This window comes from Peromyscus eremicus, chromosome X (assembly GCF_949786415.1).
Source record: "Peromyscus eremicus chromosome X, PerEre_H2_v1, whole genome shotgun sequence".
Lineage (NCBI taxonomy): Eukaryota > Metazoa > Chordata > Mammalia > Rodentia > Cricetidae > Peromyscus > Peromyscus eremicus.
This window is the reverse complement of record NC_081439.1, coordinates 29,499,319-29,523,842: the sequence shown is the minus strand read 5'-3', so window position 1 is coordinate 29,523,842 and position 24,524 is coordinate 29,499,319. Positions and strand designations below refer to the sequence as shown.

The 24,524-nt window shown below is 36.8% G+C and overlaps 1 protein-coding gene across 4 annotated transcripts in view; it reads left to right on the top strand.

The window, feature by feature from the left end:
- The window catches only part of Bclaf3 (BCLAF1 and THRAP3 family member 3), a 64,188-nt gene that overhangs the window by 21,174 nt on the left and 18,490 nt on the right, over positions 1 to 24,524 (top strand). For 2 of the 4 annotated variants that reach the window (XM_059250518.1, XM_059250519.1), the window contains exons 3-11: positions 1,603 to 2,157; positions 2,666 to 3,310; positions 4,849 to 5,024; positions 6,724 to 6,838; positions 7,672 to 7,735; positions 9,242 to 9,357; positions 16,387 to 16,501; positions 17,891 to 17,986; positions 23,886 to 24,038. In XM_059250518.1, coding sequence (XP_059106501.1) covers positions 1,603 to 2,157; positions 2,666 to 3,310; positions 4,849 to 5,024; positions 6,724 to 6,838; positions 7,672 to 7,735; positions 9,242 to 9,357; positions 16,387 to 16,501; positions 17,891 to 17,986; positions 23,886 to 24,038 — 2,035 coding nt within the window. The remainder of the gene's footprint in view (positions 1 to 1,602; positions 2,158 to 2,665; positions 3,311 to 4,848; positions 5,025 to 6,723; positions 6,839 to 7,671; positions 7,736 to 9,241; positions 9,358 to 16,386; positions 16,502 to 17,890; positions 17,987 to 23,885; positions 24,039 to 24,524) is intronic. The other 2 variants (XM_059250520.1, XM_059250521.1) reach the window with 1 other exon arrangement.

Below are 24,524 nucleotides of genomic sequence, written 5' to 3'. Positions count from 1 at the left end.
GAGGTATAGCCAGAGTTTCTGCTTCTGATAAGTAGTATTTGCCAGTATGTCTAGCTTGGTGACTCTGGAAGACAGTATTGCCAAATCCACTGTAAATGTCCTAATGGGTACTGAAGAAGATAGATGTGCCTCCTTTCTTGTGTAAAGACACAGATTTGTCATTGAAAAGAAAGAGATTCATTCATGATTTCCCCAATTATTTAGAAGCTTCTTAGAGCAAGTAAATAAAAAAATTGCCAGGGCACACCTTTCTTACTGCTTTGGAGACATTAAGCCCTAAAGGAGATGATAAGAAATTGGACAGGTCACATGGGGTAAAGGTTCTCAGGTGCAGAGATGAGCTTTATCTTGTTCCTTCCTTATCTTTTTTTTTTTTGGCTTGCTTGTTTTGAAACAGAGTTTCACTGGCTGACCTAGTACTTAGTATATAGACTAGACTAACTTCAGACTTAGAGATCTGCCTGCCTGTGCCTCCCAAGTACAGGGATTAAGGGTATGAGACACTGTGCCTAGCCCCCTTCCTTATCTTTAAGGCTGAGTGACCTACAGTGTTTTCCATGAATATGGGAGTCTTCTCAGTGGAAATACAAGTCTACAGGCTGGCAGTGTCAAGGTCCCAGGAAAGATAGATACAGAGAAGCTATAATACTGTAGAGTATTATAGCTGTGTTACAACACACTTTGACTAGAGTTACAAGCTATTTAAACAACACATCTTTCAATTGATAGGGTGGAGATTTTAGAAAGAAAAGCAGTTTATGCTAGAAGTATTTATGGAGACGTAGGCATAGTAGTCTACTCTTGTATTCCCAGCATACTAGGGGTAGAGGCAGAAAGATTGTTTTAAGTATAGGGTCAGCATTGTCATCAGAGACAGTTCCAGTTGGGCCAGCTTGGGTTATAGAGCGAGACTCGGTTTTTTCTTAAAAACAAAACAAAAAGAAACCTAATATTAGGAGGAAAAGTAAAGATTGATGTCTTAAGACTCTCTTCTCTTTCCTGCCCATGCTACCTGATAAGCATCTTACTTTGGTACAGCCTGGAGGGAGAGAACAGTCAGTTGGAAAAACTGTAAAACATTTCTGGATGTGAGTTTGGATTGTAGCATTATCTTAAAATGCAATTTCAGAGGTCACATTCAGTTTTCTTGATACTCTTTGACATATTTGTTCTTATTTCATTCATGCTTGCTTCTCACTTGGCTGTTGAACCTGATGTAAGCTTTTCCTCATTGGCCTTTTGGAGTTGCTACATCTACTTTTGTTAGAACTTTGCTATCAGTAGTCTCTCAAAAAAGATTGTATTATATACCTGGTCTGGTCCCTCTCCAATATGACAGGTATGTTTGATCCAGTTGGATGTGCTCATTGATTACATTAGTTTGGATGAACAGAGTATGGTTGTCAGGCAGGACAAAAGAATCATTAGATCTCCTCAACCCAATGTATAAATTACAGGTACATATATAACAGATTTCTATATTTACCTTGAGTATGTTAGTAGTGGAATTCTAGGAAAGGTCAGTATTTTAGGTAGGTTACACTAAAACAAACAGTTAAATGTCTTAAAGTGAACTAAACTTTTCTGTGCTTGTTTACATAGGTCTTTGTCACCACAATCTAGAAATTTTGAATACTACGAGGAAAGACATTTCCATGGGCACTATGACCCTGAATATAGAAATGATTCAAAAAGACCCTTTCCTTGGAGAATGGACGATGAGAAACATGGACAGAATAGACCAAGGATTCCCCCTCGTGTGAAGCCATATTATCGGTCTTATGAAAATAGATCACCTTCACCAAATGTAAAGTCTGTAGAAAAATTTGACACATATAAGCCTCACCAAGAATATTTCCCTGGAAGAGGGGATGATGATAGAAGATCTCAGTATATGCTCACATACTCAGAAAGTGCAACAACCTACACAGAGCACGAAAAGGATTGTTATCCCTCCAAAATGCAAGGAAGGTATATTCCAGATGAGCACAGAGTTCGAGGAAGTGGGAGAGGAGGGAAGCCATCTCAGATGTCACTGGCAGATTCCTGTAGATTTGAAGATGAATCCAGACACCAGAGGGTCCAAGAAGAAAGCTACCCTCAGTCACCCAGAAGAAGCTCAGAAGACTTTGATGCTAGGAACCATTTTCAGAAGAGGTACAGGGAATCACTAAGCCTGGGGAGTTTGGCATAAGGCCTCAAGTAAAAGAGTCTGTTACTTTTATGTTGACTATGATCACCTTTTTTTTGTCTCAAAAGAGAAGAGTATTTCTTTTTCAGATAATTCATACTGATAGCTAGAATGTGTTTTTCTTTTCTTTTCTCTTCTCTTTTTTCTTTTCTTTTTTGGTGTTTGGAGACAGGGTTTCCCTGTGTAGCCCTCGCTGTCCTGGAACTCATTCTGTAGACCAGGCTAGTCTTGAACTCAGAGATATGCCTTTACCTCCAGGGTGCTTGGATTAAAGTTATATACCACCGTGCCCAGCTAAAGTGAGAATGTTTTTAAAAGATGTTACTCTTTATGTGCCTTTATGAGTTGGCATGAGCTCCTATAGGTTATCTTGTCATTGCTTGCTGCATTTTAAGGCCAGACTGCTCAATATTCTACACATTGAAATGTTTACTTCTGTGTATTGTCAATATAAACTTCTTTATGTCAACACAGGTACCCAGAGGATCATGATTTCAGAAAGTATGGCTACACATCAAAAAGACCTACAGATGTGGCAAGGTATGAAAATAGAGAGCCAACCAGAATCCCAAAGTGGAAGCCTGAGCATTCTTTTGTACCTTTCCAAGAGAAGAATGAAGAGTGGAACTTCGGATCACAAAGCTACAGATATACCGAGAGAGAATACCCAGAGATAAGTTCAGCAACCAGAGTATCTTATGATTACCGTCACAAACATCATAAGCTCTCAGACAGCGAGCAGGACTTTCCCGATGAGAGATTTCCGAAGTACTTGAAGGCAGAAGACAGAAAATACAGTTCTCTAAAAGTTCCTGGAAATAGAGAGTCAGATTGTTTTAGTGCTGCAAGAGGAAGAGAGAATGAGAATGAGCAAGTCAATGGGCCTTTTCAACTCTACAAGAAAGACTGCGTTTCCTATACTAATACAAATATAACAGAAGCTGATTTGGGGCCTTGCAACGACACATGGAAGAAAAAAATAAATGATTGCAGAAAAGAGAGTACCTCTTCTAGTAAACAACTTGATGCAAGCCCAAAACATGAAGAGAAACGCTACTCATTTGTCAAGAAAAAATCACTTACTGTTCAAGTAGACATGAACAAGATGGACACATTTAGGTATTAGCTTCTAAGTGTTTATTAATTGATTTTTTTCCACTTTAATTTGCTGCTTCAAGATGGGATTTGTACTGTTGATTAGAGTACATTGAGTGTTCACGAGATTACCAAGATTTTCCCCCAAAGTCCTGTAATGAAGACAAATTCTGTAGTTTAGTAATAGGTGGTGATCTAGTGTCTTCTGGTTCTTATATCTTATCTGCAGATAATTCTTGGATTTAGGGCATTTCAGGGACTTGTTTCTCTTTATGAAGTTAGGTGTTTTTATACTGCCAGATTTTTTTTTAAATCCAGGCATAGGCTAAAGAGAGTTCAGCTTCTATTCTTTTTGTTTGTTTGTTTGTTTTGAGACAAGGTCTCACTATGTAGCTCTGGCTGTCTTAAAACACTCTTTGTAGACCAGGCTGACCTCAAATTCACAGAAATCAGTCTGCCTCTGTCTCCCACGTGCTGGGATTAAAGGCGTGCGCCACCACCACCACAGGCCAGCATCTATTCTTTATGCAGCTTCTTAGGCTGTTCCTTGTTGCTTTTGACATTCATAGAATCTTTTAGCAGGAAGGGATCTTAGCAGGACCTTATTTTTATAAAAGGTAAAAGTTAGGTTTTGAAAGAGGAAATGGAGCTTAATGTCTTTTTGGGATCCCAGGAGACAGATGACTTGATGTGATTCTTACTGTGGTTGCAACATGACTAAATTTAACTGACTAGATTATTCTCCAAGATAGAGGGAATGAGGCTATAATTTGTGTGTGTGTGTGTGTGTGTGTGTGTGTAACTGACTAGATTATTCTCCAGGATAGAGGGAATGAAGCTATAATGTGTGTGTGTGTGTGTGTGTGTGTGTGTGTGTGTGTGTGTGTGTATGTGCATGTGCATGTGCACGCGCACATATGCATGCATGATGTGTGAATACTGGCACACGTGCCATGGCAGGTATGACCATGGCAGGTATGCATATGGCAGGTAGAGGACAATTTTGGGGAGTTGTTTCTTTCCTTCTACCATGAGTTCTAGGGATCAAACTCAGGTCATCAGGCTTGCATGGCAGGTTCTTTTACCTGGTGAGCCATACCTGATGGCCCACAGTTAATATCTTAATAGATTTAGTTTCAAAACACTATTCTAAGGTTCTCCTTGCTTACAGTGAGAGAGAATTTTTATAAAGTCAAGTTTTTAGGTTTGATAACAACTTTTAAAGTATGGAAAATATGGTAGTGGTTCAAAGTGGTTGTTTACAATATTTTGACAATATTGAAGTAGAAAAATAGTCTGATTATTTCTTGATATTAGGTGACTTTAATGCCATGTGTTTGAAGGAAAAATTCACTTAGACTTGTTATTTGAAAAGAGTTTAGGACCATTTATCTATACTTATCTTCCACTCATGGTTTCTTAGTTTTATAGCATGTGATTTAGTGCCTAAGTTATGACAGAATAAATAAAAATATTTTTAATGTTTAGCTATCTTAAGTTTAACAAATTCCATCCTTAGCTAAACAGTTTCAAATTTAATTAAACATCTCAAATTATTTTAGGTCTACTTCTGGATATTCTGCAGATAGACAGCTATCACATGATTTGGTTGCTGTTGGCAAAAAAAATGACAGTTTTCATCCAGTATTTCAACATCTTGACTCACCTCAGAATCTTGAAAACAAACCTACAGAAGAATTTGCTCAGGAAATCATAGCACTAATCCATGAAGTTAAAGGTTGGTATAGTTTGCCCAAACATTATATCTAGCACAAAAATAATGTACCAACTTTTACAAGGTATAAATATCTTTGATGTAGTTTAATTGTAATTAATATTCCATTTTAAGTAGGTCGAAGTTAGGAAATCTTTTGGAAAGAGTACCAGACATTCATTCAAGCCTAGTTGTTTTTTTATGTATTTTCAATAACTTTCTGTTTCAAATGCTAGTGGAGTACAACTCATTAGTTAGTAAAAGATCAGCCTGATCCACACAGCAGGCATATTGAGAGCCTAACAAAGGAGGAAGAAGCAACAAAAACAGGTATAAATCCCAGATAATCTAGAAGTTAGGTTATTTTATGATATTACAACCCTCCCCCAGGGCCTTCCTAGGACTTTGTGCCATAAGCTTATTGCTGTGTGATCAGTGGAAGATTTCATTCTTTGTAACATCAAAGAGTTCATTAGGGCTTTAAAGATTTGCAGTAAAGTTTTGCTTTTGACAATTTTTCACTAATTAGAAAAGCAGTGATGTAAAACAACTTTCCCTAGTAGTGCTGCATAAATTATAGATATTCTAAACAACAGATTTTCAAGAATGTCAAAATTTTATTTGCTTTAATCTTTACCTTCATGACACATATTTTTAAAATAATTATTGGGCTGAAGAGATATCTCAGCAGTTAAGAGTACTAGCTGCTCTTGAAAAGGCTGCAGGTTCCCAGCACCCACGTGGCTGCTTACAGACTTCTTTAACTCCAGTTCTAGTCTTCTTTTGGACTCTGCACACAAGTCATACACATGGTGCACATACATACAGGCAGAACATTCAATACACATAAATAATACTTTTCAAAACTATTTTATCTGCTATCCCTTAAGTGAAGGTGTGTATATTTTGAACGAGGTAGTTTGGGGCTGAGGGTTTAGTTCAGTATTAAAGCAGTTTTCTGAGACTATGCAAGACCCTGAGTTTGATCCCCCCAAACTTGAGAAAAATATGAATAAAAAATAAAGTATACAGTTTGTCAGGAACAGTTTATACTCTCAGCTCCAGCCCTTTTTCCCAAAGAAAGTATAGTTTTCAGAAAGTATGTAGTATTTTACAGAAAAACAGAGTGTTCTAGAACAAGACTAGTGAATTAGGAGAGAAGATTGCTTGCATAACATTGGGACCAATTAAGTGTATTCTCCTTTCTGTACTATGAAGAGCTTGCAGTATAGCTAATTTTAGGATGTCTTGTGAATTGAAGTTAATATAAAAGTGAAGTGATGTTGGAAAGCACCCTATGGTATTTAAACAGAACATCCAGCATTTGTTCCGAGATTATTTTGATTAAATTGTTAGTTGATATAATCTTCACTGTTGTTGAACTATAGAGTGTCTTTCTTACATTCTGGATAGAGTGTGCTCTTACCATGGAGAATGAGTCTCACTTTGACAGTGTCATTCTTCTGTACAAGAAAGCAAACATGGCAGATAGGAAGAAAATCTTTCAGTTCATAAGTCAAGTTTTTCAAAACTCTTGTTTGGGTTTACAAAGGCATCTGAGCATTACAAGTTAATATGCAAATGAAGTTTGGGTCCTGTTTCTTTTCAAAGGAGAACACTTTGGATGTATTTTAATGGCCCCTTCTTGATCTTGAGCTTTATAGAATCTTTTTAATGGCAGTCAGTTTCACATTGACATGGAGCTATTTGTTTCCTTTTCCAGCAAGTTGTTTTGCAGCATCTGATGTTACTTTAAATGAGCGTTTCTCAAGAATACATAACAGACATGGTGCAGATGTCAATCAAATGAAATTGAATTCAGATCCAGAATTTCACAGGTAATGATTAATTACTCTCTTTCCATTTACCTCATGAAAATAAACCTCAGAATAGATTGGGAAAGGTCCAGCTTTCTAAGCTTGCTTTCCTGGATGTGGTATAGACTCTAGGGGTGTACTTTGTACATAAAAAAACAAGATCAGTGTAAGTAGTTACTGGACCAGTACACATCGATGAAGTAGGTTGCATTAACATCACTGACTAACACTGTTTGAACGTTGGGACTTTTAAAATATTTACCTGCCTTTGATTCTGCTGTGTCTATGTTAGTAGCCTACTGAAGTTAACGTTGGAAGATTGGTTAAGCCATTGAAATCAGTTACTTTAAGTGATCACAGATGATTGTTTTGAGGTCTGAGGATGAAAGAATGCCTTCTGCTGGCACTTGTCTGAGCATAACTGACTGGATGCTAAATTGAATCAATGTTATAATGTTGTGTATCACCAAAATACAGTTTGAGGTCACAGTTACTACTGATTAGAGAAGCACCAAAACTTCCTATAGTGTGGTTCATAGGATATGTATGACCTAGTAGATCACCATACGGGTGAAAACCTAGCAGGGCATGGTAGCATATGACATTAATCCCAATACTTGGGAGACAGAGGGAGGCAGATCTCCAAGTTGAAGGCAATAAGTTTCAGAACAGCCAGGGCTTCATTAGAAAAATAAATAAATAAATAAATGAAAACCTGCCAACAGTAGGCTTCTTTTGCTTTCTTCAAGACCTACTGTTTTTATTCCAAATTCTATTCTGTAATAAAACAATCAAGGTATCAGTGCATAAGATAATTACCATAATTATTTAATTATTTGCTTTTATTATTTTAGGAGAATAGATATGTCTTTGGCTGATCTTCAGAATAAACAGAGTATGGTATATGAACCAGATAAGGTAAGTGAATACAATTATATTGATATAGTAGCAGGAAAAGGGTTTGTGATGGGGTCCAGAAAGGAGTTAAAGGTGTATGAAGAAAGGCTGATATCCAAGAATCTAAAATTGAAAAGGTGTAGTCTCCAAGTGACTGATTGCAGTCCAGGATGGAGTGAAAATACCAAAAAAAGACAGAAATTTTCTTTGAGATTATTAAGGATAACAACTTCGAAAAGTTGATTTAAAAATCACATATAAAGGCGGTCATGGCCCATACTTTTAATGCCAGCACTTGGGAGGCAGAGGCAGGTGGATCTCTTGAGTTCGCGGCCAACCTGGTCTACAAAGCTAGTTCCAGGACAGCCAGGGCTGTTACACAGAGAAACCCTGTCTCAATTTTTTTTTAAAAAAAAATTACATTTAATAATCATCCCCAGACTCTTCAGTGTAAAGCTTATAGAAAATATGATCGATAGCCGTTGTTTTTTCAAATCTGGCACATGGAATATATTTTTAATTGTATGTGAAAGAAATGCAAAGGAACCTGTGGCATTTGGTGCTGCCCTTCTGTTTGCTATAGAATTTAAGAATGTTCTATGGAATATAAACTAGCAAAATAATGAAAATAATACTAAATTTCTCCATTGTCATGTATGTGGCTCCTACCCAACACCTCCCCTTTCCACCTTCTCTTACTTTACTGATTAGGAAGACTGTCATGACTAACCAGGTTGGAAGACACATCTTTAAAGCATGTCAAATTCTAAATGAATTGTTAATTTTTCCTTTGAGACTGTTTCTGTAGTGAAGAGATTTTAATGTATTTTTGATAGACTGTATAAGTAGTTTTTTACTTACAAAGCTTTTATTAACACAGATAGCTTACTTTATTGAATGATACTTTGAGAAAATTTCTAACTATCTTTGTAGTCAACTTACAGGAAATTTGAAGACTTAAAAAATCCATAATTCCTGTTGTATAACATGGTACATTTTAACAGTCTATCAGATGCAATTCAATATGCTTTTTTCATAATCCACAATATCTCTTTTATGTAAAAGTTCTAAATTACCCCCATGGCCTTTTACAATTGGAGTTTTTAAATTTTGAATTTTTTTCAGTAAATGTTTTCCATATTCCATATATCATTTATTAATTTTAATGGCTATAACAGTTTTGTTTGATTTATTTACCATAACTTACTGGATCATTCTTTTCTTCCCTTTAAATTATTTTTACATTTAAGTTGTTTCCTTTTTGTTGTTTTAAATATTTTTAAAGAGGCAGCCTTTTCTTTTGAATAGAATCCCAGAAATAGGATTCCTGGTTCAATATTAAGAACTTTTCTAACGTCAGTTGAACTTTTCTAACATCAGTTTTATCTCAAAATATATTAGTTTATACTACCATTAGCAGGATGAGTATCAAATAATTAGGGACTTTTAATTAAGGTTCTTGTTAGAAATGGTCTCTGTGCAACTAACAGTAATGTGAACGGTTTGTATTCTGTCAAAATCCCTCAGACTCTGGTCAAAGTAATAGATCCAAATGACCTACGACATGACATTGAAAGGAGGAGAAAAGAGCGCTTACAGAATGAAGATGAGAACCTTTTTCACATGGCTAGTCCTACAGAGAGGTAATCAGTAAATGAAAAATAGCCCACTATCAGGGAGCTTTTGGGTTCAGCAGTTTTTACAGTTTTGTGTGATTAATGTTAGTCTAGGGACTTGAGTCTTCAGATCCGTTTTATGTTTATTAAAATATTTCAGTTGATCATTGGTTATCACATGAAGTTTGATTTAAACATCAAAAACAATGGAGTGGGTGAATATTTGAGGTTTTTGTAATTCAAGAGAAGAAGCGTATAATAGCTGTTTGAGTATTAGCAGGAGCCAGGACTTTATAGACTGTTCAGCTCAAGCAGATTGAAACTCTAATAGGTGTGGACCCTTAGATTCAGACTTAGTTTGAATGACTACAAAATTTTGAGGTCAGTACAATTCTCTTTGGGAACTCTTCTTGGATCTATGAAGTAGGCATGTGTAATAGAACAGGTGGAAGAAGCCAGGAGTGGTGGTGCACACCATCAATCCTAGCACTCTGGAGGCAGAGGCAATCCTGTCTCAAAAACAAAACAAGACCAAAAAAGAAAGAAGAAACAGCAGAGGGAGACCTCAATTTCAATCCCATTGACTCTGCCCATTTACAAACTGTTTGTCAACAAATTTCATCAATCTTTAGGAATCTCTCCATACTATAAGACCAGGTTATTCTGCGGGGGTGCTATACTATTAAGTCACTGGTGTCTTAGAAGTTATGCCATGTATAGCAAAGAGATCATCATCATATCACGTTTTTGTATTCAACCTCACACCTCTTTGCAGGGGTCTTTAGTCACCTAAATTGGCCCCAGTCTACCTCTAGTTCTGAGAACTGGTGGAACCTATGGCACCTATGTGACCCCATATGATTCTGAGTAATTGAATGAGATAATTTCTAGTTTGGGCAAGAGTCCTTAATCAATTTGAATCTCTTCAGAAGCAAGGATGTGAATAGAAAGAGATAGTGCTAATTGTTTTTCCATAATCCTTGGTATCAACTCTGAAAACATTTAAATATTTGACTAGATTTTTAAATCAACTCCAAACCTAACTAGCCTTAGTCAAAATACGTGGAGCTTATTTTAACTGGACTTGATTGTGGTAGTAAGTTTGGGACTGATTAAAAGATAGTGAAACTATGTGGTTTGGCATATAAAACAATTGGAATATATAAAAATCTTGTCCTTTGTTGGGCAAAAGTCACCAATTTCCTAATATGATATGCTTAACACATGGTATTACTGTGTTTTAAGTAACAAGCTGTCTATTGTGTTTTTCTTGGCTGAAAAAGCTTTAGAAACACAGTGTACCAAGAAATAGATTTATTGAAGATTTATGATGATAACTATATCATAAATGCTCCAGGGTATATCTTTACCCTTTGAGATGATTAGAGCTTGAATGCTGGCATTCTACTTGGGTTCAGTGCCCAGCTCTAAGAATCTTTGCTATGTAAATGATTTGGGGTAGGTTACCTAGCCTCTGTTTCCTCATCTGTGAAATAAGAATGAGAACTATGCTTACCGCATAATGGTGATCAGGATTAAGTAAAATGTAGCTGGTTAGTGTTAAGCTTGTTAATGTTAGCTTTGAGGACAATGTTGTAGCATGAAACATGAGAATTTTTTAAAAATTTCAGTATTCTTTGCCATAAAATTCACCCTTTATAAGTAAGCAATTGAGTTGTTTTTACTATATTTACCAAGTTGTATAAGAACCACTTATCTCAAAAATATTTTGTCACTCCAGAAAGAAATAGTGTGGAACCCCACCCACCATTTTTTCTTTTCCCCTTCCCTGGCAACCACTGTTACATAGTCTGTGGATTGACTATTCTCAACATTTCATATAAATGCAGTAATATAATGTTGGGCTTTTTGTGACTTCTTATTTTATGTAGCATGTATTAAAAGTTTATCCATGCTATAGCACAAAGATTTCTTTTATGGCTAAATAATGCTTGATTGTATGGATGTGTCATATGTTGTTTATCCATTTATCAGTTGATGGACTTTTGATTTGTTTCCACTTTTTGGTTATTGTGAATAAATAGTGTTGTCAACATTTTGTGTAGAAGTTTTTGTGTGGTCATGTCTTCATTTTTATTAACTATATACCCACATGTAGAATTGAGGAGTTAGGTGGTTATTGCCAAACTGTTTTCCAAAATGACTACATCATTTTACATTCTACCAGAAATGCATGAGAGGTTCAGTTGTCCATACCTGTGGAGTTCTTTGTGGTGTTTTTTGTTTTTTTGGTTTTTTTTTTTGCTTTTACTTTTTAAAATGATACCAGATCTAGGGAGATTGCTCAGTGGGTAAAGGTGCCTACTATCAAGGCTCTGGAACCCATGTGGAAGAAAAAAGCTGAATCCCACATGTAGTTCTCTGATCTGTACATGTGTATCATAGCAGGGGCATGCACACATTTACAAATGAATATATACACCTATACAAACACACAGTCCAAATAAACTTGAAATTTATAATTTTTAAATGATGTAGAATTGCTCATCTTTGACTCAGTTCAATTTCCTTATTAAAGTAAAATTTATCCTTTTATCTTAGAAATGAAGTTTGCCAAATGAAGTTGCCAAAAGTTTGGTCTCATTTTTACTTAAGTAAATTCCAGTATGTTTCTAGAGAAATTCAGATAAAACATAATGTCTTAAATCATAGGATTGGCTAGGTGGCAGTAGCACACACCTTTAATCTCAGCACTCGGGTGGCAGAGCCAGGCAGATCTCTGTGAGTTCGAGGCCAGCCTGGTCTACAGAGTGAGTTCCAGGACAGGCACCAAAACTACACAGAGAAGCCTGTCTTGAAAAATAAAAAAATTAAAAAAAAAATCATAGGATTTGGTGATTTCCTTCTATGGGATTTCCATTAACATGTAAGTTATATGAAGGTTATTTGTGTTTATTCACCACTATATTTCATTGCATTATTTGTTGAATGCGTAAAGACTTTATAGAGCAGTGGACTGGGCCGATGATACTTTAGCTGTAAGGCATTTCTATCTGGATTACTATTCCTTAATGTCTTGGGATCCTTTGCCAGCAAGCTTAATTCTTCGGCATTCCATACAGTGTATAAGACCTTGCTGTTCTTTATTGGCTCCTCAGTATGACCAATATCTTACCTTGATGTCTCCAGGTCTTACAATGTCTTCCAAGTCTTCTGACACATGATTTCTCCTTCTAACCAGAGTTACTAAGTCCTCTACAGTGTAATTGAGATGTGTTATATAGGTATGGGCTATGTGTAAATATGAAGCTTAAAAATTATATCATTGAACTTCAAAAGTACATGAAACTATCAAAACTTTATTTTTCTCTAGGGAACTTATGGGGAAAGATGGTTTATACTAAACTAGAGTGAACTTCATAGAGGTCTTTTCATATACAGGAGATATATAATTTCCTTGTTGTTAAGTGACATTTCTATGTGTTGGAGATACAATAAAAACTACACAAAGCTCTTGACTTCTTGGCACTTGGAACTTAATGGTAGGAGAAAGAAAATGTCAGTGGAATGGTAGGTTAAAAACTAAGGTAGAAGCCGGGCGGTGGTGGCACACGCCTTTAATCCCAGCACTCGGGAGGGAGAGGCAGGCGGATCTCTGTGAGTTCGAGGCCAGCCTGGGCTACCAAGTGAGTTCCAGGAAAGGCGCAAAGCTACACAGAGAAACCCTGTCTCGAAAAACCAAAAAAAAAAAAAAACTAAGGTAGAAATGGAAATTCAGCAGGAAGAGTGACTTGTGTGATACGGTTTTACAGTTTTAGTGGGCATATGAATCAATTGAAGGAGTCAGCCAGCTACATCATACCTGAGAGTGTAATACTTCAAAACAGGGAACCAGATGCAAAGATATTAAGGCAAAAACATGTTTCTTCCTGGCTAAAGACTAGAATTATGTCTGGTAGGGTTACAGTATGGTAGAAAGAGGAGAGGGAGACTGGGGAGATGGCTCAGTGGGCAAAGCACTTGCTGAACAAGCCTTACCTAGATTTAGGTTCTCAGAAGAATCCTATTGTGCCCCTACTGGGAGACAGAAGGCAGAGACCAGGTACCTGGAGGCTTGTAGACTAGCCTGAAAGCAACAGGAAACAAACAAGAGACCTGGTTCCCAGCAAGGTGGAAGGTGAAGAATGATACCCTAGGTCATCTTCTGACTCTCATATATGCCCTGTAGCACATGTGTGCCTGCACCTACATAAACTTAGAGATATGTAAAAGTACACAAGCTATACAAAAGGTTAAAAGTTAGTAGATGAGGCCTAATCATGAAGCACTTTGAAGGACAAGATTATTTTACAGTGAGTGAAATTAGAAACATTTAAGGTTCTAACTAAAGAAAAGACATAATCTCTTAAATTTTAAAAGGATTACTATAGCTGCAGGGTAGAAAATGGGCTGTAAGAATTATAGAAAAAAATCATATTTTATGGCTTATTTCACTTTCATAATGCTTAAGTTTCATCCATGTCATGTTTTATGTCAATGTTTTTTTCCTTAAAAACTTCATTTTAAGGCTGGAATAGTCTTTTGATATACCACATTGTATTTACCTGGTTGTTTGTTTTTTCATGGATATTTGTGGGTTTTCCACCTTTTGCCTTTTATAAGTAGTGCTGTTAGGAATACTCAAGTATTCTATCTTTTTATTGTAGCCTTTCTATTCTAGGGAATGTAAGATAGCATCTCACTGTGGTTTTGATTTGCATTTCCCTAATGATTAATGGTGAACTTTTTTCATATGCTTTTTGGCCATTTATATGTCTTATGTGGAGAAATTTTTCTTCAAATCCTTTGCCCATTTTTTTATAATCAAATTAAAGTCTTTATTGCTGAGGTATAATAGTTGGGAGGGTTGTTTTTGTTTTGAGACAGGGTCTCACTATGAAGTCCTGGCTGGCCTAGAACTCACTATGTAACTCATGCTGGCCTCAAACTCATAGAGACCAATCTACTTTGCTTCCTAAGTGCTGGAATTAAAGGCATGATACCACACCTGGATAAAAAGAGTTCTTTACTATTCTCCAGGCCAGTGAGAGGGTTCAATGGGTAAAGGTATTTTTACCAAACTTGACAACCTAAGACGTACATATTTTCCTTTGACCTCCACATGTGTGATTTGGCTCATCTGCACACAATAATATAGTAACATGTTAAGAGTTCTTGATGTATTCTAGATACTACAGTTTGAGTGTTACTTACTGGAAATGCTTGTGACCAGAAATGATTCAGATTTTAGATTATTTGGAGTACTTGCATATATATAATCAGCTATTGTGGGTAGGAGGGCCCCGTAACTAAACATGAAATTCACTTATGTTCTTTCATTCATATACAGAAGGAAATTTTATACAGTATTTTAATGTGCCTGTGTTTTGACTGTGATTTGTCTTATATGGTCAGGTGTAGAATTTTTCTTTATGTTGGTTCTCAGAAGGCTTCAGATTTTGGAGCATTTCAGATTTTCGTATTAGGGATGTTCAACCTGTATTTCTTTATTAGACATGTTTTACAAAGAGAATTTTTAAAACATAAGGCATTTGTAATTTTGCCAAATAGAAATGAACACTTCTAATATTTGGTCTATTTTTGATGTTTATCTTTTTTATAGGCATATGTGTGCTTTTTAAGTACTGAAATTATCCTCAATGTATAGTTTTGCAGTTACACACTGCTATTTTGACTTAGTATTACATCACAAACATTTTATCAGGGCAGCAGTTTTCTGACCATTTAATAGACCCTGAAGTCCTATTTTGTGTCAGGTTCTGGGGTCAGCGATGGGACCACAAATAAACCATCCACGGTGGTATTCAAAGCTTATTCCATAAACACACAGGTATAAGCAGTAGCTACAAATAGGAGAGATAGGTGTTAGGACCTCTAAATGCTGTATGTGTCACAGTAGGGTTATCTATTCTACCTCAGAAGAGTTTAGGAAAGTTTTGGACAAGGTATGAATGGAGCCAAACTTTGAAGTTAATCTAAATGGAAGAAAATGATCACAGAAGGAATTGCAGGTACAAAGTTATGGAAGCAGGAAAGATCATGGTATGTTCTGGGAACTATATATACACGGTTAATTATTTAAAGTTCAATATGTGTGTTTGGGAGGTTGGAGGAAAGCAGGTAGTAAGACCATAAAGAGCCAGGGCATAAAAGACGTGGGAAATCATGAAGACTGAATTTTACCCCATGCAAAGTTCATGGGAGGGACTGAAGCAAGGCAATTGGCTCCCTAAGGAACAGGCCCTGCAGAAGATATAGGAAAGATCTTAAAGAGTGTTGTGGGAGCCAGGCAGTGGTGGTGCACACCTTTAATCCCAGCACTCAGGAGGCAGAGCCAGGTAGATCTCTGTGAGTTTGAGGTCAGTCTGGTCTACAGAGCAAGATCCAGGACAGGCTCCAAAGCTACACAGAGAAACCCTGTCTCGAAAAATAAAAAAAAAGAAAAAGAAAAAGAGTGTTGTGGGGAGATGTGGGCTATGACAAGAAAAGGAATTGCCAAGAGCTATAGAAATGAGCCTTCCAGGATCTTCTTACCAAGCAGACCTGGGAGAGCCCATTGTGACCTCAAGATCCCTCACATTGTGAGGAGCTGGGAGCCTGTCCTTTGCAGTATGAGAGCCCACAGTTTTGCCAGTGAGGCGACCATGTTCTAGTCTCCTACCTCACCTCTGAAAAATGGGCTGGGTCATAAGCCATTGATGCTTCTGCCAAGAATCTCAGGAAGTAGGGGTGGGGGAGGCAGTGATACTTTTTCCTTGAGGGGGTGGAAACTTACATATATCAGCTACAGCCTCCAGGAATCCTGTCCTTGGACCTCAGAGTGAGACCCCTAGTACAAGGAATATTGTTTTTCCTCTATTGCTAACTTCCAGCTTAGTTCAATAATGCTTGTTGAAAACATCAGTCTTAATGACTATCATTTATAATTTTAGTAGTGACAGATCATGGAAATTTTACTGTTGTGATATGTGTCTCAAGGTTTTTTTTCCTCTTTAACTGATTAAAGTAACAAGATTCTTTCTTTCCCTTTATTAGGAATCATCAGTGTCCCAGTTCTTCAAAGGTGAAGACTATTCGTGCTGATGGATTTCAAAAGCCTCCACATTTTATAAAATCAAATTTTAGAAAATTTATTCAGAAACCTTACATAGTAAGATTGGAGTTTCAAGTTTTTCATTTTTGTACATTATAAATATATATACATATATATACCTACTTTTCAAAGTGCTTGTAATTTTATTCTGTGTTATAACAGTGTTGAGGCTTAAAAGAATTTATGACAGAAGAAAGCTCTTCTCTTGATTTAGTAGAAATTTCATTTGTTACAGTACTAATTTTCTTAAGATGTTTTGATAACAACTTCATTAAAGTAGGATTAACACACTATACAGTTCATTTATTTCAGGTGTATAATTGGGTGATTCGTAATTCTTCAAGGTGTGTTGTAGTCATCACTGTAGTCCAGTTATTGGACTTAAGACAGGATTGCACTTTGTTGCTCAGGCTAAGCAGTGGAACTTGCTCTACATTCCAGGCAAGCCTCCACTTTGCAGCCTGTCTTCCTTCACCCCCTGAATGCTGGGACTACAGGCATATGCCACCATGCCTGCATAGGATATTGTCATCACCCAGTAAGAGCTCTCATGCCTGCGTAATTATTACATGTTCCCATCCCCCACAAAACCACAAATCTCTCTATTTGAAAGATTTGCTTATAGAATAGATCATGAAGTAATAGCCAACAGCTCTTCTGTAAGTGATGACTAAATGATGGGAGGCAGTTAGTTAGTTTGTAACATAATATTAGAAGTAATATCCCATTACTTTACCATACGGTTATTACAAGAAGCAAGTTACTAGATCATGCCCACAAAGAGAAGGATCATTGATGGAGATTATTAGGAGCCATGTCAGCAGCTGCCTAGTACAATCCTCCCTCTGGCCAGACTCCACAGAAATGGATTAAGTAGAAGGTAATAAGACTATTGATTTTAGAAATAGGAAACTGGAGAATGGATACCATCTTAATTGTTTCTGCTGGAGGATTCGGGTTCTGTGTAGTTAGATTGCTAATGTAGTTCTTAGATTGCTAATGTAGTTCTTTCTCTTATTTCTGGGCCTTCCCAAGCTATTGTAAGAATATCACCTTCAGTCGATTAAAGTCTATGTTAGGCTAACTTGCCTACCGGCAGTGTGGAGAGTTTCTGGTTTTTCTTGAACAATAGACAACCTTTACCAAGTCTTAATGGCAATGGGTTTCTTTCTTTCAAAGATGCATACATGAGTCAATACTAGATTTATAGTCCACTTTTTAAAAATTAATCATTGTGTTATACAGAGTGTTTTTTTTCACACTTCTCACAGGCATGAATGAAACTGGCCCCTCACAAACTAGCATGGGTCATATGAGAGAAGAAGTATGTAAGCTCCATGCTCCCTGATTTGGGGTCTTATCTTCAAATACATGTCTTAATTGGTGAGACTAGTTTTTAAAGTAACCCTTAAGGTATATTAACCCATATTAATACTTTTTATTCAGAATTATACTATGCAGAGAAAAGATGGCATTACTCAGAAGATATTTAGAGTTGAGGACAATCATCAAAACAGAAGAGGCTCTAAAAGATCTTTCAAGGTATTGAGTATTGTTTTTCATATATGTCTGACCATGAGCTTATATATTGGAAGTAATGTTGCATTAGTAAATTAAAAGCTATTTTTGTGGTATTTTAAACAGTAACTATAAACTAGTGTTCTGGTTTCTGTGAATATTTCTGGAATGTATACTTAATGGTTACTAGTTTAATAGTGATGTTTAATCAGAATTTGACTTTGAATTTTATTTTTACTAGGGGAACCCTTTTTTCAAATAGTAATGTAGCTGTTTCTAGAAATTACCAAAGATTTAAGACTTAGTAGGGCAGAGTAGATTCCATGTGTAAACATGTGGGCTGGGTCATTTCTCAAACTGTTCTAAGAGGTTGCTTGGAAATGCAACTAGCCCCAAGGAGAGTATGAGATGAGTGAGGGAGGGAGGTTTGTAGAATTGCTGGGCAAGTTTGCATAAGATTGGTTTATGTCTGACAAAACTAAAGATTCTGCCTTCTTCCCACCTCCAGTACAAAATAACAAGATCAAAACCGAAAATATTTATAGTCTTCTATGTCTACTATACTGGACAATATATAGGCAGAATTTAGTTTTCATCATTCATACAATTAATATTTGCTATTTTATGGTAAAGAAAAGTGAATAAATTGTATGTTATATAAGTGTCTGTGAGGGTATGCACATATGTGCAGGCCCCCATGGAGGCCAGATGAAAGTATTAGATACCCTGGAACTGGAGTTGCAGGCAGTTGTGAGCTACCCAACTTGAGTGCTGGGAACTGAACTTGGGTCCTCTGGAAGAGTGGCAAGTCCCATCTTCCCAGTCCCAGGAATAAAGTTTAAAGGTTTTGATTCATAGGTATTTTTACTTAATATCTTTTACCCTTCGCTCGTACTTGACATAATCACCATAAATCAAAAAAATAAACTTAGCTAATTAGAACTTTTGAAGATATATTTTTTAGTATGATAAATACCAAGAATTCATTTCAAGTTCTTTTATCTTTTCTCTTTATGTGTGTATGTGTTTGTGCATGCAGGTGCACGTGTACAAGCATTTGGAGACCAGATGTAGACGTTGGATGACTTCCTTAGTTGTCCTCCACCTTTTTTTTTTTAATTGATAAATTTTCTTCTTTGACAACTTTAGATGCGTATATAATACATTCAGGTTACTTTTGCCCCAACTGTATCTTTTACTCCCACCCGTCTGCCCCTACTTTCTTATAAATGTGTTTTTGTCTTGTGTCCCACAGAGTTTAGGGTTGTATGTATGACTTTGGGTTTGAGATTATCCATTATAACCTGGGGGGGCTCATCAGTGGCAACATAACTGGGTACTATGCCTCCCCTTTTCCCAGAACGTTAGTTTCTTTAGTGTGCATTAGTTTCTACAGTGTGTGATAGGGCCTTATGGTCTTCTTTCCCATCTGTAGCTGACTATTAGATGTGCTAGTTTATGATTGCCTTGGTTGTAGCATGCTTCGAAAATGGCATTCCCCAGCCCTTCTCATTATCTTACAGCTCTTATGTTCTTTCTCCCCAACCCCTTTGCACAATGTCATGCTGACCTAGCTTCCTTTTCTGTTGCTATGAAAAAGCACTGACCAAAATCATCTTTGGGGTAGAAAGGGTTTATTTGGCTCACAGGTTATAGTCATCATCAAGGGAAGCCAAGGCAGCAACTGAAGCAGAGACTATGGAGGAATGTTACTTACTGGCTTGCTTTCCATGGTTTGCTTAGCTTACTTTCTTACACAATTGAGAACCACCTGCCCACGGTTAGCACTACACAGTGAGATGGACCCTCCCACTTCAAACATTAATTAAGAAAATTCCCCACAGACATGCCACAGTCTCATCTGATGGATATAGTTCTTCAGCTGAGGTTCCATCCTTCCAGACGACCCTAGTCTGTGTCAGGTTGACATAAAAAAACCCCGCCAGTACATCTTTGTCAACTCTTCACATAAACACATCAGTCACTATTAAACTGTGATGTTTTCTTTCTTGCTTATCTTTAAAATCTCATGTTAATGTAAAACACAAAGTTTAAAAGTCCCTGTTTGAACAGTTTCATTCCCAGTACCCCCCTCCACTTTGATTTTGCCTATATGCTGCTGTCCCTACTCCCTTAAGGCAACAGAATCCACTGTCCACTCTCGGGCTTCCTGGATTCCATAGATACTCAAAGTTAAACACATAAAATAAAGAGTTGAGGCCAGGATCTGCACATAAGAGAGACCATGCATTGTCTTTCTGGGCCTGGATTACCTTGAATACGTTTTTCTAGTTTCATCCATTTCCCTGCACTTTCCTTATTTTCATTTTTCTTCATGACTGAATAAAATGCCATTGTGTATGCATACTACAGTTTCATTATCCATTCATCAGTTAATGGATATCTAGGCTGATTCTGTTTCCTAACTATTGTGAATAGAGGTACCATGATTATGGATGTGCAAATGTCCCTGTAGTAGGATATAAATTTCTTTGGAGTGGTATAGCTAGGTCATATGGTAGTCTAATTTTTTTTTGAAGAAACTCCAGACTGATTTCTAAAGTGGGTATACCAGTTTACACTTCCACTGGTGTTGTATAAATGGTCCCCTTTACCCACAACCATGCCAGTGTTTGTTGTCCTTTGTATCTTTAATGACACCCAGTCAGACTGGGTGAGATGGACTCAAAGTAGCTTTATTTTTTAAAATTTTATGTGTGTGGGTGCTTTCCATGCATGTATGTCTGTATACCATGTGCATACAGTGCTCGTAGAGGCCAGAGAGAGTGTCAAATTCCAAAACTGGAGTTACAGGCAGTTGTGAGCTGCTGTGTGAATGCTGGGAATAGAACTGTGGTCTTCTGGAAGTCTTAACTGCTAAGCCCTTTCCAGCCCTTAAAATAGTTTAAAAATACATTTCCCTGATGACTAAGTATAGTGAACACTTTTAAAAGTGTTTTCTAGCTATCTATATTTCTTCTTTTGAGAACCTTCTGTTGAGTGAGTCCCTTAGCCCATTTGGGTTGTTTGTTTTTATGGAATTTAGATTTTTGAGTCCCTTCTATATTCTAGTTAGTAATTCTTACCAGATATATACCTGACAGATATTTTCTCTCATTCTATGGGCTGCCTCTTTATTCACTCAATGGTTTCTCATACTGTGCAGAAGTTTTTTTAGTTTCACCAGATCCCATTTATTAGTCATTGGCCATATTTCCTGTGCTATTACAGTCTTATTCAGAAAATCTTTACGCCTATATGTTGAAAACCCTTAGGCCTATATGTTGAAGTATACTCTTTACTTTTTCATTTAGCAGATTCAGAGTACCAGATCTTATATTGAGGTCTTTGATCCATTGGAGTTGACTTTTGTGCAGCATGAGACATCAAAAAAAAATTGAGAGATCTCAAATAATGATGCATCTAAAGACCTTGGGGGGAAAAAACTGGACAAAATAGTAAGCAGGAAGAAATAATTAAAATCTGTAGAAATTAATGAAACAGAAACAAACAAAAATGCAAAGAATCAGTGAGACAAAGAATTTGTTCTTTGAGAAAATAAAGAAGATTGATAAATCCTTAGCCAGATTAACTCAAAGGAAGAGAACACTCAGATTAATAAAATTAGTTATGAATAGTGAGATATGAAAATAGGTATCAATGAAATGAAAATCATAGGGACATACCTTGAAAACCTATATTCTACTAAAAGGATGGATGAATTTCTAGATGCATGTGACCTACCACAATTAGACCAAGGTGAAATAATGTTAAAAAGACAAACCAGCTGGGCGGTGGTGGCGTACGCCTTTAACCCCAACACTCAGGAGACAGAGGCAGGCGGGGCACTGTGAGTTCAAGGCCAGCCTGCGCTACAGAGCTAGGTCCAGGACAGCCAAAGCTACACAGAGAAACTCTGTCTTGAAAAAAAATGCAGTAATAAAAATTCTCACACCAAAATCCTCCAGTGCCAGATGATTTCTTTGAAAAATTCTATTAGACCTTCCAAAAAATTAACACCAGTACATTCAAATTATTTTATAAAGTAGAAAAGAAAGGGATACTTCTAAACTTTTTTACAAAGCCAGTATTGTCCTGATACCAAACTGGACAAAGACAACAACAACAAAAATAAAAGAAAAATAAAGCTCAATCTACCTGAGGTACATAGAAGTAAGATAAAATATATCAATAGTTGCATATTTTCTGAATTAAATAAAAAAATGTGTTTGTCTTAGTCACGTTGCCTTCATTCCAGAGATACAGGGACAGTTCAAAATATGGAAATCAATAAATGTAATTCACTGCATAAATGAATACAAAGATAGAAATCACATGACCATTGCAACCCTTCATGAAAGTCATGGGGTTCATGTTGCTGGAGAGATAGCTCAGCAAAGATCACTCATTACTCTTGGAGAGGACTCAGGTTTGGTTTCCAGCACCTGGTAGTTTACAAACATTCATAACTCCAGTTCCAGGGGATTCAGTTCCATTTTCTGGCCTCTGTTGGCACTGTATTCATGTACTGCACATATCCACATTCAGGCAAAAAAAATCTAAAAAAATAAGTCATGAAGAGGTTAGAGATGGAGGGAACATACCTCAACATGATAAAGGTTTTATGTCACAAACCTAGCCAGCTTCATCCTAAATGAAGAAAAACCTAAAGCATTCCCACTAAGATCAGGAACAAGGCAAGGAAGTCCACTCTCCAATGCCATTCTATATAATGCTTGAAATCATCACTAGAGCAGTAAGACAAAAGGGATACACATAAGAAAAGTCAAACTAGTCCTTTTTGTAAATGATAGGATTAGAGACTCTAGATACTCCATCAAAATAAACCTCGTAGAACTGAGAAAACACTTTGGTGAGGTGACAGAGTTTAAAATTAATATGCAAAAGTTAGTAGCCTTCCTGTATACCAATGACAAACCTACTGAAGAAATCGATAAAATCTCATTCAGAACACCACACACACAGAATACCTGAGAATAAACTTAACTAGAGAAACAAAAAAATTCTAAGACAATGCTAGAAACAGTTGAGGAAGACACGAGAACATGGAAAGAGCTCACATGCTTATGGATCAAAAGATTCAGTAGTGTGAAAATCACTGGCCTTCCAAAGGCAATCTATAGATTCTAGGGACATTTGTCATAAATGTAGAAAAGACAATCTTAAAATTTGTATAGAGGCACAAAAGACCCAAGGATAACCTCCTACACTATTCTTTTTGTAGGAGGTATCAACATACATAATTTCAGGCTGTACTACAGATCCATAGTAATAAAACTAGCATGGTACTTGTAAAAAAAAAAAAAACACAGATCAATGGAATAAAGGACCTGAATATAAGTTCATGCTAAAAGATACCAAAAATAGACACTGCAGAAAAACAATAGCTTACAACAGATGGTATTGGGAAACTTGAGCATCTACATGTAGAAGAATGAAACTAGATCCACCTTACTTTCTGAAACAGTGTCTCATTGAACCAGGAACTCAACAATTCAAATAGGCTGGCTTGCCAATAAACTCCAGGGATCTGCCTATCAGTACCTCCCTAGCGCACCCCCTATCACTGGCATTTATAGTCAGGTACTGGAGATCTGAACTCGAGTCCCCATGCTTGCTTAGCAGGTTCTTTACTCACTGAGCCGTCTTCCTAGGCTCATTACTAACCATTTCCAAAAACTGTTTTCTATAGAGCAAAAGTTTTTTTTAAATAGTGCAGAAAATAAACTAGTATCTAGTTTGAAGAAATTATACTTTAGGGCTGGTATTAATGCATTTTTAAAATATCTGTGGTGCCTAGAATCAAGGGCTGTTGTGAATATTATTCTCCTGTCTGTTATACTATTAGACTAGATTGGGGAACTGTATTTTTAACATTTAATTCTCTTTGGATCCTTTACAGAACTTTTTGGGTGGCAGATTCCAGCCCCATTTTAAGTCACATCTGGTACAGAAGAGCTTGTATATTCAGGCTAAATACCAGCGTTTACGGTTTGCTGGGCCAAGGGGATTTATTACCAATAAATTCAGAAACAGATTTCTGAGGAGAAAAAAGGTTAGTTTGACAACCTTTTAAAAATATTGAGTAACTTTAAATGTTTGTTAGATAATTGGGTTTTTCATCTAGTTTAAGAAACAACCTAGATTTTTAAAAAGTTCACATTGCATGATAATTGAATGAAAACTTCAAGATTAATGCTGATAGAAGTGTGAAACTATTTAAACTTAAAATGCTTTTAGCCATTCTACCTGAAACAATTTGAATATGCCAGCTTGTTGTATGACAAAACTTTTCCTGGGGAGATGTACCATACGTGTCTACCCACCGCAGATAGGAAACCTCTGACAGACTAAAGTACAGATACCACCAAAGTCCCACTAGGTGAGCCAGCGAGTTTTATTGGGCTTACTTACAGGATCAGAAATGACTCAAAGACAGCTGCTTCATCAAAGCCCACCCCAGCATGAGTGACAGTTCACAAACCTGGGACCCTGGAGCACACTGCACAGCCTGCAGGCAGCTCAACAGGTTGGAGAGTGC